General features: G+C 49.0%; 1 protein-coding gene across 2 annotated transcripts; it reads left to right on the top strand.

The window, feature by feature from the left end:
- The first annotated feature begins 1,652 nt into the window (after positions 1-1,652).
- Pla2g15 (phospholipase A2 group XV) lies at positions 1,653-15,492 on the top strand. 2 transcript variants are annotated; one of them, XM_020181075.2, is made up of 6 exons: positions 1,653-1,899; positions 5,290-5,446; positions 10,109-10,227; positions 10,492-10,590; positions 10,998-11,222; positions 13,541-15,492. In XM_020181075.2, the coding sequence occupies exons 1-6, from the start codon at positions 1,773-1,775 to the stop codon at positions 14,050-14,052; spliced, it is 1,239 nt and encodes a 412-aa protein (XP_020036664.1). In that variant the 5' UTR covers positions 1,653-1,772; the 3' UTR covers positions 14,053-15,492. The 2 variants fall into 2 exon arrangements, with proteins under 2 accessions (XP_020036664.1, XP_073911882.1); XM_074055781.1 differs by having other exon boundaries at positions 1,655-1,899; positions 11,123-11,222; positions 13,541-13,788.
- Positions 15,493-17,246: the final 1,754 nt, after the last annotated feature.

Genomic DNA, 17,246 nt, shown 5'->3' with positions numbered 1-17,246 from the left:
ACCCCAATCATTTTGTTTTACTGTAAGAATTCAGAATGGAGCCAGGTGCCAGTGGCTCACCCCTGTAATCCTAGCTGCTTGTGAGGCTGAGATCAGGATGATCATGATTTGAGGTCAGCCTAAGCAAGTGGTTTCAGAGATCCCCATCTCCAAAAATAACCAGAGCAAAAATAGACTGGAGGTATAGCTCAAATAGTTGAGCTCCTGCTTTATAAGCTCAAAGTCCTTAAAACCACATCCCACCAAATTAAAAAAAAACCCACAAAAACACTTCAGTATAGGCAGTCCAAGATGGCAGTCAATCTTATCCTGGGATCAAGTTGGTTACAACGGAAGGAAGGGGCAGGACAGAGGTCTTGTGACCAGGTGGTGATAAACAGAGTGTAGCTGGCTTAGTGGGGGCAGGACATTGTGGAGGATCAAGACCTCCAATTGACAGCATGGTGGCATACATCCATAATCCCAGCACTAGGGAGGTGGAAGCAGGAGAATCAAAACGGTATTTCCTCCATCCCAGAATGACATACAGTTTCAGCATATTCTGCCTTTGCCCACTGTAGGCCCCAGTTCCTAGCAGGCACTAGTTTTGAGGTGGAAGGGGCTTGGAGTGTTAGGTCTCTCCCCAGGTCTTGTGGCTAGGGTAGGTCTACAGATTTACAACGTTATCAACTATTATTGGGTCCCCCTGACCCCTAGGATATGGTTTACAAGCCTGGGCCTTTTTTCTTTTTCTTTTTTTTTTTTCCAGCACTGGGGCTTGAACTTTAGGCCTACACCTGGAGCCACTCCACCAGCCCATTTTTGTCATGGGTTTTTTTGAGATAAGATTTCATGAACTATTTGCCCCCGCCTTTGAGCCCCTATCCTCCTGATCTCTGCCTCCTGAGTAGCTAGGATTACAGGCGTGAGCCACCCATGCCTGGCAGGCCTGGGCCTTTGTTTTGTTAAGTAAAAGACCTATTTCAGGAACTGATGTTGACCCACCTTAAAGTGGATGACTCAAAAACATCTTGTGATATTCTATGATCTTGGTGGGCTATTTTGATTCTAACAGGGGCTTTTAAATGTTTTTCCCTCAGAGACCTTGAAAAATGCTCCATTTTAGGTTTCCTTTGCATTTTCCAGTGGCTCATGGCGAACTGCTACCCAACAGTCCTACCTGCATCTCTACTCCCAAAAGAGAGACGGTACGGGGGTCTCTGGGCAGGGGTGGCCTAACCCACATACCGTCGGAGACAAGTTAGGAAGAACCAGTGTGGGGGTTGCACAAAGGTCCTAATCAGGTGCTGGTCACCTAAAGTCTGCCCAGTACTCCCCCTCTTCTTGCTTTGGCAGAGGTCGTTCAATTACAGCGAGCGCTGAACACTGTTATTCCCTTCTCGGCTTGGTCTGTTTCCGATGCTCCAAGTGCGGGAGGCGCAGGAATCGGGAGTGTGGACTTCGGGAAGCAGAGGCTAGGCTGGGTACACATCCACGGTGGACTGGGCTGTGGGTGACTGACTGACCAGAAGGTACCGCGATCGAAGCGATCGATGCGCTCGACTCTCAGCACTGTTGAGGCCCAGGGATGGGCAAGGGCGGGGTGGTCAGCTCGGGTGGGAGGGACGAGGCTAGCGGCGAGTCTCGATTGGTCGGCTATGTGATAGAGGCGGGTCCTAATTGGCTGGGTGACTGCGAGCGGCGGGGTTAAGCACAGTCGCCACTGCTTGGGCCTAGGTACAAGCTCTTAGGTCTAAACCCGCACCTCCGAGCTGCTGGAGCAGCTGCATAGCATGGACCACCGTCTCTGCTCTTGCCGCGCTGCCCTGCTCCGGAGTGGCTTCATGTTCCTCCTACTGCTGCTAATGCTGCTCGCGGATCCGGCTCTCCCGGCCCAACGTCACCCCCCGGTGGTACTTGGTGAGTCGCGCGTCTGGTTGGTAGTGGGTGGGTCCTGCAGGACTGGGTGCGGGTAGGGCCGTCTTCCCGGTCTGCATCTGTTTTATGCACGTAATGGGAGAGCGGCTAGGTGACTATCTTGGCACTTGGGTCGGTTGGCCCACCCACCTCCCGCCATGCTGGGCACGGGTGTGGTCAGCCTTCCACCACCTGTGCCCCCTAATGGGCGTGTTACGGTCTGATCATCAACTCCACCTGTCCACATCAGTCTCAAACGTTAACTCATTGTATCCCCATTTCTTAGCTGAAAATACTGAGGCGGTTCAGCACCGCCCCTGAGGGCTGGTGAGAGTGGGGAGAATGGCCTCAGAATTGGTCTTTTACCCTCGACCTTCTGTATTTCAGAAGACATTACTGGAAGCAAGTTCTTTATCATCCTAGCTGACCACCAAGTTTTGTTTACCCTCACCCTCAGTTTATCAAGTAGGGGGTACCGGGCCTGAAGGAGAAGGCCTAAGGGCAAAAGGATGACCTAAAGGTAGGAGAAAGTGTTGGGACATCTGCTCTGAACAGGTGTCAGGAAGCAGGGCTGTACTTTCAGCTCTGGGTGACCTCCCTGCCCACTTCCTCCATGGTCCCAGGAGGCACGGTGTTTTGTGTGTGTGTGTGCGTGCAGGTGGACTAGGATGAGGCCTCTATCTGGACAGGCTTAGGTGCCTCCTCCTGTCCATGGCTTCCATCTAGAGCTGGTGTGTTGGTAGCCCGCCAGGACTTTTGACAGCAGAGGCATACTGAGGCCTAGGTCACATAGGGATTCTGCAGGAGCATGACCTCCCCTGCTCTTTCTTCTGAAACTATTTTAATGAGGATAACGCAAGGTGGTCCTAGGAGGCTCCAATAGGAGTTCTGGGTCAGAAAATGTTCCAGAGGGATTCTGAGATTTGTGCAAACTTGGCCCTGCTTTCCCCAGACTTTCAGCATAGGACTAACAGTGACCTCAACATAGAGAATCACTAAGCCAGGGTGAATGAGTGAGCATCCAGGAAGGTTTCCTGGAGTATGCTGGAGCTAGGGTCAGGAGAGGGGAACAGTCAAGGTTGACCAGAATAGAGGGGAGTGGGGAGTGGGCTGTGCTGGGCTCGTGACTTATTGGGTCATCTGGACTTTATCCTGGGGGCCAAAGGGAGCCATGTGTGTACCTAAGGAGTTCTGAGTATGAGGGATGTAGCATTGGGAAGTATGTGGTCTGTAGCCACATACATTTTACCATATTTTTGCCTGGACTGATGCTAATTGCAATCATTAATTCATCCAGTCCTTGGCTGTCCAAGATTACAGCAGAGGAGCCTCAGATCCCAGAGGGGCTTGAACAGCTAGAATCCTAATTTGTCCATCATCTCAGGGAGTGAAGCTGATGGTGTTAACTAAGAGACCCCAATGGAGAGCAGAGTGAGCTGTTCCTAGGCACAGAGTAGGGATCTGGCCTTGAGGATCAAAATCCTCTGGGGTAGGTTTGTGGAAGAGGCAGCAGAAAAAGAGAAGTGACCTTGGGCAAGAGGAAGAGACTTAGGTAAGACAGTCACACCTCTCCCAGCCTCAGTCTCCTCATCTGTTAGGTAGTGATAAAGATGTCCCCTCCCAGTGTTATTTGAAGTGAAAGACACTCCTAGGTATGGCTCTAGTTCTAGGCACAAAGAAACTCAGGAAGTAGCCACTGCTATTTTTAGGAGCCACACACAGCCTGACCAGGACAAGGGGTGCCTGGGTAAAGCAGATCCAATGACTTCCTCTTTCGGCCATTCCCCTTTGGTAGAGACTGACCAGTCCACACCACCCACATCATGAAGGGAGGTAAAGACAGGTGCCACACCTGCTTCCCGTGACACCCTGAAGACCCTAAGATATCCTAAACAGGGAAGGCAGGCCCTGGGCTGGGCTGGGTTTTTTCTGAATGCCTAGGAAAGCTGAGCACTGGCACTTTACTTAGTGCTCATGTTTCCTAAAAGGGGCTGTGTTTGAAAGTGTCTAGGGCATAGCACATGGGAGCAGGTGTGGCTTAGAAAGTCAATGGGAGTGAGTAGACTGAAAGTCTTTGGATGCTGGGTATTGCCTTAGGTGTCACCTGGGCTTCAGTGATCCATAAGACATCCTTGGGGCCTGGTCACACCCACTCCTTTGGGCTGCAGCTGGAATGGTATGCTATTTCACCATAGCAATCTGTATGTAGCACAGGCTCCCAGCCATGCTATGGATTTATTTATTTATTTATTTATTTATTTTGTGGTACTGGGGCTTGAACTCAGGACCTACACCTTGAGCCATTCCACCAGCCCTATTTTTGTGAAGGGTTTTTTTTTTGAGATAGGGTCTCATGATGAACTGTTTGCCCAATGGCTTCAAACCAACATCCTCCTGATCTCTGCCTCCTGAGTAGCTAGGATTACAGGCATGAGCCACTGGCACCATGTTTATGTTTAGCATCTTGCTAGAAATCTGTCATGGGAACATAAGAATTGAGGACCCCAACCAAAACTCCCAGTAACAAGAGATGGTGATGGTGACTTGGGCTATGGATCTGTAGATGATGTGCCCCTCTGAAACTTCACTGGCTTTTTAACAAGGTCTGGGGTTCATGGTAGCTCAGCAGTTGCCCATGTAAGCTTCTCTCAACTGTATTTCTGTTCATGGCCTCCTTCTACAAGCCTGTCCTAGAATACTTTCTTTGGATTAAATTTTGGCTGGCTCAGTGGCTCAGTGCTCGGTCCTGTTTCCCACTCCCAATCTCAGGTTGAACAAAACCCTGTCTCCTTTATTTGTAGCTGTGGGTTGTGGTGAAAGGCCTTTGGATTCAAGCATCAAGGATATGTGCATATCTAATGACAGTGCTGGAAAACTCAGAGGGGTTTCAAGCCCCTCCATGTAAGAGCTTTTATCTGGGTTTATTAACCATAGAAGCAATGGGTGCCCTTGTAGGGGGTAATTCAGGTTGAGATGTCATTTGACAGATAAAGAAACTGAAGGCTTTCATGGGGAAGTGAACCCTCTTCAGTGATCTGAGAGGCCCATGAGGAAGTTCCAGTGATGATCTTGAGGATTTATTTTATCTGAAGTTGGGGAGAGTGTTACAGGCCTCCCCTCAAACATGTCAGGCCTTTCCCAAGTCCCCCCAACAGGGTAGAGCCTGCAGGTTTTTTTCTTACTAATGTGTGCCCTGTAGCAGTAGCAGCTTTTCTGCTTGAAGTAGGTGCCCTGGCCTCTATCAAGGTCCCTAATCTCTGATTTTCTTGTCCCTCCATAGAGGAACTGCAGAGGTCTGTAATCGTATTTATAGCTGTGGAGGATCTTCTGCAGACTTCAGGGTTCTTCACCCTGCCAGGCCCAGGGCTTACGTATGTCCTTGTCTCCTTGCAGTGCCTGGAGATTTGGGCAACCAGTTGGAAGCAAAGCTGGACAAGCCGACAGTTGTGCACTATCTTTGCTCCAAGAGGACAGACAGCTACTTCACACTCTGGCTGAACCTTGAACTGCTGTTGCCTGTCATCATTGACTGCTGGATCGACAATATCAGGTGGGGCCTGAGGCACACAGACGGGGTATCACTCACCAGTGGGGCCCAGAGAAGCCTCCAGAGTCCATTTCCTTCTCATCCTGCCTCAAGAAACCTGGAGATCAGAGACTGTTCTCCTGCCTTCCCCAGGCCTGTAATCTGGCCTGGTCTGGTCTTGTTCCATCTCTCCCAGACAGGGAAAAGTTTTCCCTTCTTCTGCTCTTGTTCCTTTCCTCTTTAGTTCAGCCATCAGGCCCTAAATATAGTTTTCTTTTTGTTTTGTTTTGTCTTTTGAGACAGGGTCTCGCTATGTAGTTCAGGCTGGCCTCGAATATGCTATGGGGCTCAGGCTGTGAAACTCAGTCTTCCTGCCTCAGTCTCAAGTGCTGGAATCACAGGTATGCCACACCACACCTGGCACTATACGAAGTTTCTATGCTCAAAACCCTATCTACAGCCTCACCATGGCTCCACTCCTTCTCTCTAAGAGTACTCTTCCTGGTATATGCCTTGTCTCCACGTCTTCATATATGCAAAAAGCTGCTGCTGCTACAGGGCCCACGTTAGTGGGAAAGTAGCAAAGTAGTGTTCAGGCTCATACCCTGTTGGGGGGACTTGGGAAAGGCCTGACATATTTGAGGGGAGGCCTCTAAAACTCTCCCCAACGTCAGATAAAATAAATCTCTTAGATCTTCATTGGAACTTCCTCATGGGCCACTCAGATCATTGGAAGAGGAGTCTTCATAGAATCTTTTTTTTTTTTTTTTTAACACGGTACTGTGGTTTGAACTCAGCACCTACTCCTTGAGCCACTCCACCAGCCCTTTTTGGTGATGGCTTTTTTCGAGATAGGGGCTCACAAAGTATTTGCCTGCAACTGGCTTTGAACCGTGATCCTCCTGAGTAGCTAGGATTACAGGTGTGTGACCAGTACCCAGCCTTCATGGAATCTTTGCCCCATAAATTTCTTCCCACTCACCATTTAAAACCTAACCCTAGTGGGGCACCAGTGCCTCATTCCTGTAATCTTAGCTACTCAGAAGGCAGAGATCAGGAGGATCATGGTTTAAAGCCAGCCCAGGTAAATAGTTCCCAAGACCCTATCTCGAAAAACACTTTCACAAAAAAGGACTGTGGAGTGGCTCAACATGAGGCCCTGAGTTCAAACCCTAGTACTGCAAAAAATAAAATAAGTTAAAAAAAAAAGATAAAATCTGACCCCAGTCTCTTTGTGAAATCCCTCTGCCCTTGTCTGCCTCCCCCAGGTCAAATGTATGTTTCCTTTAACCCTCACCAAGTAACGAACTACCTTTGTAAGGATGATTCCCACAATTAAACATGGGAATTGTATATTTTGCATACAGTGATGTCCCCATGGTGACATTTTAGTTGAGGACAGGCTATGTATATGAAGGTTGTTCCATAATAATATAATGGAGCTGAAAAATCCTGGTCATCTAGTGACATCGTAGCCATCTAACCTAATAGGGATTGCATTAGTCACTTGCTTGTTGTTCAAATCCCAGTCCCCACCAAAAGAAAAAAGTCACATGCTTGTGCTGATGCTGATGTAAACAACTCAGTACATAATACTTGATGCTAATAACTTGACTATGTTACTAATTTTTGTATTTACTATCACACTTTATTGTTTTGGAGTATACTCCTACTTAAAGAAGTTAACTGGGTGGTAGTGGCACCTGTCTATAATTCCAGTACTCAGGAGGCTGAGGCAGGTAGATCATGAGTTCCAGGCCAGCCTGGGCTACATAGCAAGACTTTGTCTCAAAGTATAAACAAAGGGCTGGCGAAGTGGCTCAAGTGGTAGAGCAACTGCCTAGCAAGTGTGAGAAAACCTGAATGGAAGCAATACTGCCAAAAAAGGAAAAACAAAACAAAGCAAAAACCCCCAAAAGTTTTACTGTAAATCAGTATGCTATATTATACCAGCCTCATCTTATTTTTTTTTTTTATTTTTATCTTTTTTAACAATACTGGGGTTTGAACTCAGGGACTACACCTGGAACCATTCCACCAGCCCTTTTCTGTGAGGGGTTTTTTTGTGACTCTGGAACTAATTGCTTGGGCCAGGTTTGAACCACAATCCTCCTGATCTCTGCCTCCTGAGTAGCTAGGATTACAGATGTGAGCCACTGGCACTTGGCTTCATGTGGTTTTTTTGCTTTTTGTTAATTATTGGTTTGGTTTTCATGTAGTCCAAGATGGCTTACTCATAGTCATTCTCCCTAGTGCTGGGATTGCAGCCATACACAACTATACTTTTTTTTTTTTGAGATAGTATCTTACTATGTTGTTCAGCTTGACCTTGAACTGGTAGTCCTCCTGTCTCCACTTCCAAAGTTCTGGGATTACAGGCATGCTCTGCCACATTTAGCATATGTCTCATGTTTGCTTTGTCTCTTGATTGCATCAAGAGGCCACATAAAGTAATTGACCTACACTGTGTAGGTTTGTGTCAGTACACTCTAATGTTAACACGATAATGAAATCACCAAATGACGCATTTCTCAGAAGGTATCCCAGTTCTCAAGTGACGCATGACTAATTTGATTTAATCTTTCAACACTCCTCTTAGAACAAGTGCTGTTTTTAAACCTGCCTTACAAGGACTGGGGAGGTAGCTCAGTGGTAGTACACTTGCCTAGCGTATTTAAGACTAGGTTTGGCCAGCACCTGTGGCTCATACCTGTAATCCTAGCTGCTCAGGAGGGAGAGATCTGGAGGATCACCATTCAAAGCCTCTCTCAAAAAACCCTTCACAAAAATAGGGCTGGTGGAGTGGCCCTGAGTTCAAGCCCCAGTACTGCAAAAATAAAATAAAACAAAAAAAAACCCTGGGTTTGATCCCTAGCACTGGAACAAAACAAAACAAACTTGCATTATACATATGGAAATCTGGAAACTCAAAAAAATTATAAATTAAACTCAGTTAACAAGTTACTGAATCAGTATTCAAACCCAGATTCTGAGCTAAGGTTCCCTCTCTCACTGGCAGGGACTGTATCTCAGTTTTTATCTTTAGCAAACAGTCCCATAATGTTTGAGCTGACTGGAACTTCACAAATTAAAGTTTTTTCCCAAAGCCCTGCTGGCTGGTTCTCTAGGCACCCTGCTGTTCCCTGTTGTTTATATTGTCTGCTTTGTTGACTCTTTCTTCCTTGGTGTGCGATCAGGGTTATTTCTGGGCTGTTGATCCACATTTCTATTTTTGTAGTAGAGACTGGCTTCAGGTACTGCCAATTGGAGGCTGACAGTGAGAGGGGCTCGTCTGCCTTTGTTATTCCTCTGACCTGTTTAGATTTTCATCTAGTACAGAGCTACTTTTGGTTTTCCAGAACACTTTATTTTTTTCTGTACTTTTTTGGATGGGCATTTGGATAATCTTTAGATTGGAGAGAATCAGGTCCAGGACCTATTATTTGGGTCAACATTGGAGATCTGTCAGCTTTCTGTGACTTTTTTTTTTTTTTTTTTAGCAGTTCTGTGGCTTGAACTCAGGGCCTATACCTTAAGCTACTCCACTAGCCCTTTTTTGTGATGAGTATTTTTGAGAAAGGGTCTCTTGAATATTTGCCTGGGCTGGCTGTGAACTGTGATCCTCCTGATCTCTGCCTCTTTGGTGTCAGTCTAGGCCATAGAAAGGGACCTAGTCTGGCACAAGGCTTTTCTTCTTTCTCCTTCCAGCCCATCTCCACCACTTTTCCAGGCCTTACAAACCCGTTTTCTGAGGAGGGAGGGTAGAACAGCCATGTATTCAGCACTGGGATGGGGGTCCCTTTTGTCTGGTTCTGTTTTACACTGCAGCTACAGAAGCTATAGGATAACATGTGGAGTGTTAGAGGTACTAACGCTATGGCAATTCATGTGCCAAGGCCTTTAGGAATTTGCTAGCCAAATCCTAGATGTCGTGGTTCTTGGCCGGTGACATGGGCCTGGGATACTAAGTAGGCCACATGGAGTGGTTCATCTCCTTCCTACATAGATAGGGTGACTGGAGGGAGGCTGGCTGCTGTGTCAAGTGCCTAGACCAAGTGGGACCCAGCTGTACCCATCTGTTTGCACAAGGCCTTTCTCCTGTCTCTCCCCACCAGTCCTATCATTCCTCTGCCCCATGCCCTCCCTTCTTCCCACCCATCTACACAGTAGCTACCAGTGCTCAGGCCCTGAGGTGGCCCTGACCTTGTGTACTATGTTCACCATGTCCTTTACTTTATGATGTGTTGAAATGGGTGGCATGAGCTGGATCCATGGAGGTGGAGCAATGGGAACCTGCAAGAGTTCAGTTCATGGCAGAGCTAGGGCCTTTTAACTAGCACAAGACTCATTCTGGGGCAGGTGATAGTGGGGAGAAAGGAATTTTGCCTTGACATGAGTTCTTTGTTTAGTTTTTGGAGTAAACTTTGGTGATGGTTCTCATTTGGATGTGGTTACTCTGATCTGTGCATAAATCTGCTTTTTAAAAAAAAATTTTCTTTTTTTGGTGTGGTACTTCGGATTGAACTCAGGGCCTCCTGCTTGCTAGACAATCACTATACCACTTGAGGATGCCCCCAGCCCTTGTGTTGTTACCTTTTTGTCTCCTGTACACATCTGACCAAACCTTGTACATACCAAGCTCAGCATCACTTCTGGGTCACCATCTCAATATCTTCTCCTTGACAGGCTGGTTTACAACAGAACATCCCGGGCCACCCAGTTTCCTGATGGTGTGGATGTCCGTGTCCCTGGCTTTGGGAAGACCTTCTCATTGGAGTTCCTAGACCCCAGCAAAAGCAATGTGGGTATGTACAGTAGTAGCTCTTGCTCAGGACTGCCAGGGGATGGGGATGGGGTCTCTGATAGACTACTAGAGGGGAAGGAACCCATGGATTTGAAGGGGATAGCATGTGAGCTGACCCTGATCAGTTTGGGCACAGATCTCTGTAGTCTTTCTCCAGGGATCTCCTTTCAGGAGACAAATGTCACAATCTCTGTGGCTGATGTGGTATGTGCAGGTGGCTAGCACTGGCTCTATCTTCTCTAATCCTATGCATTTCTGCCTATAGGTTCCTATTTCCACATCATGGTGGAAAGCCTTGTGAACTGGGGTTATATACGAGGTGAAGACGTCCGAGGGGCTCCCTATGATTGGCGCCGAGCCCCAAGTAAGAAGTCACCTTCATTCCCTCTGTATAGTTTTGGGTGGCGGGAACAAAGCAGTCTTAGCTACCATAGGCCTTAGGCTTTCTTCTGGCCCTGGGCTCTCACCTCCTTCTGGGCCTCTTGCATCCATCCCAGTGATCCCAACCACCAGCTCTGTTCAGTCCTGTCCTGTCCTTCCCTATCCCTCATTCCAGGAGCTCTGGGCCTCTGAGCCCTGGAAGGAAGGGACGGTTTAAGACTGAGTGGGAAAAGGAGCCCCTGTGGCTTCCCTTCATGGAAACTGGGGAAAGGGAGGGCATTAGATTGCTTCCACTTGGGTCTTAGCATTCTTCCTACCCACTAGTCCTGGGTCTGGCCTGAGAATTGGTTAGTGGTTCCTTCCTGACCTCTGCCTGGCTCTGGCCTGCAGATGAAAATGGGCCCTACTTCCTGGCCCTCCGAGAGATGATCGAGGAGATGTACCAGCTGTATGGGGGCCCTGTGGTGCTGGTTGCCCACAGCATGGGCAACATGTACACGCTCTACTTTCTGCAGCGGCAACCCCAAGACTGGAAGGACAAGTATATCCATGCCTTCGTGTCACTAGGTGCCCCCTGGGGGGGCGTGGCCAAGACCCTGCGAGTCCTGGCCTCAGGTAAGAAAGACCTACCTAGCCCAGTGTTCCCAGGAATGTCTTCCCCCTCTTTCCTTCCAAGTGTCCTCCAGGCTAGTACCCTTTGTATCTCTTTCCTGGGCTTGTACCCTTCTTTTTCCAGAGTGGCATTTTTATTCAAATATCTCTCTTCCCCACCCCCCCAAAAAAAAAAAAGAATCTAAGACTATTCCTAATTTCACCTCTTAGTGGATAGCCCTTGAAATCTGTGTTAAGTTTCTTACATGTTTCACATGGAGTGACAAAACTATTGGTCATACAGGTACTTGTACATGTACACACGTACACACACACACACACACACACACACACACACACACACACAGTGATTTTTGCTCCAGAGTTCTTTGGGGCACTGTCTCATTCCCTCTCACGTTTTTATCCCCACCTTTGCCTCATAGGTGGAAGGTTGGATTTCCGTTTCCTGTTTATGAGTTTGCACCTCCATCTGTGGGCAGAGGGGTGTCTGTGGGCAATACAGGGAGGAAGCAGGTGCAGAGCTGTCTGGGCCTGCTTGCCTGGCAGTTGGGAAAGTCACCCCCTTCCTGAACCCTCCCCAATCCACTTGCCTTTTCATGACTCTCAGAACCTGCCAGGTGCAGCCATGGGGCGGGGCTTCTTGCCATAGGAGGAAACTTCCCTCTGCCAGGACTGGGTAGGAGCCCAGTGGCCTCCCACTTTGGGGACTGTGAGCCAGGGTCATGCCAGGAATTTCATGAGCTTTCTTTCTGTAGTCACTAGCCCTGTGTGACCTGCTTGGACAACTGATCATCCCGATTGGGTCAGGTCCAGTACCTCTCCCAGCAGTGATCTTGAATTGACTAGACAATGAACTCATGGTTAAGACATTCAGATACAGTGAGGATTCATCACAGCCACCTACAATGTCCATCCTGGACCTAGAGGGAAAGACATGGGTACCTCCTGAGTTTGAGCAGGGAGCCGTGATAAAGTTCCCTGTGAGACTCCTTAGAGCTTTGCCTTAGATGCTAGGAAACTGGTATCGGCCATGGCTGTCTAAGAATGGGGGTGAGTTGGGTGCCGGTGGCTCATGCCTGTAATTCTAGCTACTCTGGAGGCAGAGATCTGGAGAATTGCAGTTTGAAGCCAGTCTGGGGCACATAGTTTGTGAGACCCTATCTTGAAAAAATCCATCACAAGGAAGGGCTGGTGGAGTGACTCAAGGTGTAGGTCCTGAGTTCAAACCCCAGCACTACAAAAATAAATAAATAAAATAAATAAATAAATAAATAAATAGGGGGAAGGTATGGGGAGGTGGGAGTGCATGAGCCCCAGGGGATTCCCTTTCCTCAGGGATCCTGGAGGGATCCCTCAGCAGGCAGGCAGGCTAGGGTCAGTAAGAGAGGCCACCCTGTTTTCAGATATAGGGTGGTGTGATGGGTGAACATGGTGCCCAAACAGGTTAGCGGCCTCTGTTCCCAAGTTCAGCTCACCCCCTGGAGGGCCCATTGGCTGGTGGTTGTGTTTGTGGTGTTCACATTCCTGGGTGTGAAGGGCTGACTATCTGCAGATTCCTCACTGCCCTGTCTCCTACAGGCCTGGCCACCCAGGTTAGTTAGCACAGAGACAGGTGGGTAGGATGAGACCTGGCTGGCTGAATGCCAGTTTGGGCCCAGGAAAAGAAAAATGTACACAGTTCAATGTAATCAAAGAGAGAAAGGACTGTCTGCTTTACCTTAGATAAGGCCAGAGCCCACAGGCATGGTGATATGTCTGGAAGTGGTATCATTTACAGATGAGGCGACAATAAATTACTCTGGGGTTATGTGCTGCCTAAATTCCTGATGAGGAAATACAAAAAAAAAAAAAAACAAGGCTTAGATGTGTCCTTTCCAAATGTAGTAGGAATAAAGGGAAACAAAAGCCAATGAAGCAGCCAGGTGCAGGTGGCTCACACCTGTAATCCTAGCTACTTAGGAGGCAGAGATTAGGAGAATTGTGGTTTGAAGCCAGACTGGATTGATAGACCCTATCTCGAAAAAACCAATCACAAAAAAGAGCTGGTGGCAAGATGTAGGCCCTGAGTTCAAGATCCAGTAACACACACACACACACACACACACACACGCACGCACGCACGCACGCACGCACGCACTCACGCACGCGCGCCAGTGCAGGGTGCAGGGATGGGAGAGTCAGGATAATTGACAGGGACAGGTAGAGATTCTGGATTGTTGACTGGGCCACTGGCTAGGGTCCAGCAGGAGGCTGGTGGTGAATTTGCTCCCCAGCCAGCTTGCCTTCTTCAACACAGACTGACTGGAACCCTCTCCCTCTAGGAGACAACAATCGTATCCCTGTCATTGGGCCGCTGAAGATCCGGGAGCAGCAACGGTCTGCTGTCTCTACCAGCTGGCTACTGCCCTACAACCACACCTGGTCACCTGAGAAGGTGTTTGTGCACACACCCACAACCAATTACACACTGCGGGACTATCGCCAGTTTTTCCAGGACATTGGGTTTGAAGATGGCTGGCTCATGAGGCAGGACACAGAGGGGCTGGTTGAAGCCATGACACCACCTGGCGTGCAGCTGCACTGCCTCTATGGCACTGGTGTCCCCACACCAGATTCCTTTTACTACGAGAGCTTCCCTGACCGCGATCCTAAAATCTACTTTGGCGATGGTGATGGGACTGTGAACTTGGAGAGTTCCTTGCAGTGCCTGGCTTGGCACAGCCTCCAGAAACATCAAGTGTTACTGCAGGAGCTCCCAGGCAGTGAGCACATCGAGATGTTAGCCAATGCTACCACTCTGGCCTATCTGAAACATGTGCTCCTTGGGCCTTGATTCCTGTGCCAGGCAGGGCTGCTGGATGGCTCAGCCATGGGCTTTTTCTCTGGGGCTTTCATGGCCTACACACTTAGCAAAGTTTGTGATCAGCCATTCAATGTCCTGGGTCTTAGACTATGAAATGTCTGGGGGAAATGCTGTTCTTATCCTAACTCTGTGGCAGAAAAAGGAAGAAATGGGTGTGGACTCAAGGGATCCTTGACGGAAAGAATGCTGCTGATGGAATTGCTGTGATTGGCTCTGTAGGGTAGATTGGTTGGCTCCCAGCCCCAATCCCCAACTTGGGGGCCAGGTAGTCCTCCTACCCTACAGCCTTTCCATTCTTGTCCTTTGGGCCCTGGCCTTCCTCTGAGGGATATTACTGAGCTGTGGTACATGCCCTCAAAGGTCTCTTGGGATGACCCTTCCCATACACTGGCCTCAAGTAGGCCTATCATTGTCCATGGATGGCCAGATCTCCTGGCTTCTCTGTGGCTTCCTAGGGGCACCCTGGTAGTCCCTGCAGGCAGGGGCAGTTTTTTTTTTTTTTTTTTTTTGCCATTGTTCCTAGGCCCTGGGACATTCACTCTACTCCTACCTCCTATCTCCAGGAGCAGCCTGGGCAGTAGAGAGCCCCCCCAGTTCTTGGGGCTATGTCCTAGAAGACCTGGTCTCCTTGGTTTTGCTGTGAGTCCCAATATTGAAGCTGGTTCTGTGGCTCTGGGATTGCAGTTCAAGGACAGCAGAGCCCAGTGCCTTGGCCTTCTAGGTAACTGTGAAGAAAGGGAACTCAAGGAAGCAATCAGAGCTGCCCTCTTGCAAACTCCACCACTACACTGCACCCTGCCCTAGGGTGTCTAGCACCCAGTTGGGCTGACACAGGACTGAAAGGTGGTGGGGGACTCCTGCTCCCACCAGGCAGTTGAGTGGTATTTAGTCTGCAGGGTTTAGTCTAGAGACTTGAATGCACCTCTGTACGAACCAGGAACCTAGGGTCCCTGCCCTAGAGTTCCTTTCTGTCTGTCCCAGGGATGCTGCATGTCTCCCAGTGACAGCAGGGATGGAGAATCTGGGTCTGCCTTAGTGGCAGTGGGCTCTAGGTGGGCACCCAGAAGCTTAGCAAAGCTTGTAACTGACCATTCAAGGTCCTGGGTCTTGGGCTGTGAACCATCAGGGGAAATAAGTGTTATCCTTCCTCTGGCAGTGAGAAAGGAAGAAATGTGTGTGGACCCTTGATGGAAAGAATGCTGCAGATAGTGGAATTGCTGTGGCTTCAGACTTTAGTTTGGGGTCCCAGAGCCACTTTCAGGCTGGACTGTGGCTCTCCTACAAAGTTGCTGTGGCACTGGATTGTCATGTGCTTGGTATCTGTCTCTATCCCTGAGTGGTGGGTCCCACATGGGTCCCTGAGCAGGCTGTACCTCAGTTCTGGCAATAAAAGTATTCTGGATGCTGTAAGGTGCCTTGGTTCACTCAGCATGAGAGAAGGGAGGTGGTGGAGGTGTGAGGGTGCTAGAGAGTTGGGTAATTAGGGGCTGGAGCTTTACTGCGGCCTGTCTGGGGTCTCTATACTGGAGCTCATCGTTCCCTGCCTTGGGCGCTTCATCCCCCTGCCTTCTCTCTTGTAATCCACTTCCCATCTGGGACCAAGAAACAAAATCTGAAACGTCTTTTAGAATGGGGTTCTTGCCCTCTCCCTACCTCTGCCTGGTCAGCAGGCTCCACATGATGGCCCGGATCTGGGGGCAAGGACAGTCCTGCAAGTCATCCTGGCTGTCCTCCCTAGCTCTGTCTTTTCCCCAGTTCACAGGTCTCAGGATGCTTTGAACTTAGAGTTCCTTTTAAGATGTCACCCTTCTTGGAATCTTCAGCTCATTTCCGGATGTTCCTTTTGGGAACAAAAGCACTGAGGGAGGGGAAGAGAGACTAGGCTTAGACTGGCATGGTCAGAAAGAGATGCGAGACCAAATGGAAATGGGCAAAGGTTGGAGGCAGGGATGAGGTCCCAAGCCTGAACGTTGGAATCTAGGCTTTGATACACCATAGGCCACTAGAGGGCGTCCCAAAGTCTCTCACTGCCCCAGCTACAAATACTTTGTTAGCCAGACCTGGAAGGAAGGCGTAGCCAAGAGCAGGAGGATAGTGGAAACAGTCCAGCTGAACTGCTGGCCTGGTTAAAAGGATGACAACATGAAAAGACGCCTTACACCTAGGTCCTTCCAGCCTGGCACCTACTGGCACATGCCATCACTTGTGGTCCTGCAGCTACCTACTCCAACCTGTTTCAGCCCCACTGCCACTCAGTTTTATAGGGGCAGAGAGAGCGTGAAATCAGCATTTTCCAGGACCAGGAGACCTGGTCCAAATGCCAGCTCTACAAGCTCCAGCAAAGTAGCCTGGGTGAGCTTCAGTTTCTTCATCTGAAGAATTTGGACAAATTTATTCTGCAGGGGGCTGAAGAACAAACACTTGACACTGTTTGTGTCAGAGAACATCTGATTCAGTACCTTGCACATAGTGGGCTTGCAGTTGATGGGCTGCTATGACTGGGTATGGGACAGCAAAGCCAGAGGTCTGGGGTGGAGGGACAGTAGATTTTTGTATGCAGCTGTTGCAAGGACAAGTGGACTGGCTGCCACTGAGTGGCTCAAGCATCCAGAGCTGTCCCTCTGCCAAGCTACAAAGGCCATTGGAACTGATCCTGGAGGTCAGAATCTACTGACCCAAATATATACCTACACTTGTTTACACTTACAGAAGGTGTCATACACAGAGGACACAAGGAGGGCAGTGTTAGGAAAAACGCCACACAAAGAAAGCTCACGAGAAAAGTCTCACATCCATAGAGCAAAGTTTAATAGCAGGCCCAAACTGCCAGGCTGGCCGGGGAAAAGATGGCGCAGCCCCGAGTCTGGGCAAGCAGTGGCTTTTACAGAAGGGGGAGGGTAAGGAAGTTAGTACAGGTGCAGAAGTCTCTTGTAGGGGTGGGGCTGTCTTAGAGCACGGTAATTTAAGGGCGGGGTTGCCATTTTGACTGATTCACAAAATGGCCACATTACTGTTCTATCAGGCAGCACAAAGAGAGTTCCCCGGGGCCTATTTAGAGGAGGATGGAAAGATTTTTAGGAGATACATAGCCATTCCAATCTATTTTAAAAGCATTTCCTACCCTGTGGGATGGGTTGGAGGGAGCTGGAGAGGGACTGGGAGGC

The sequence above is a fragment of the Castor canadensis genome, chromosome 15, assembly GCF_047511655.1.
Source record: "Castor canadensis chromosome 15, mCasCan1.hap1v2, whole genome shotgun sequence".
NCBI lineage: Eukaryota > Metazoa > Chordata > Mammalia > Rodentia > Castoridae > Castor > Castor canadensis.
This window is presented reverse-complemented; position numbering and strand designations above follow the sequence as displayed.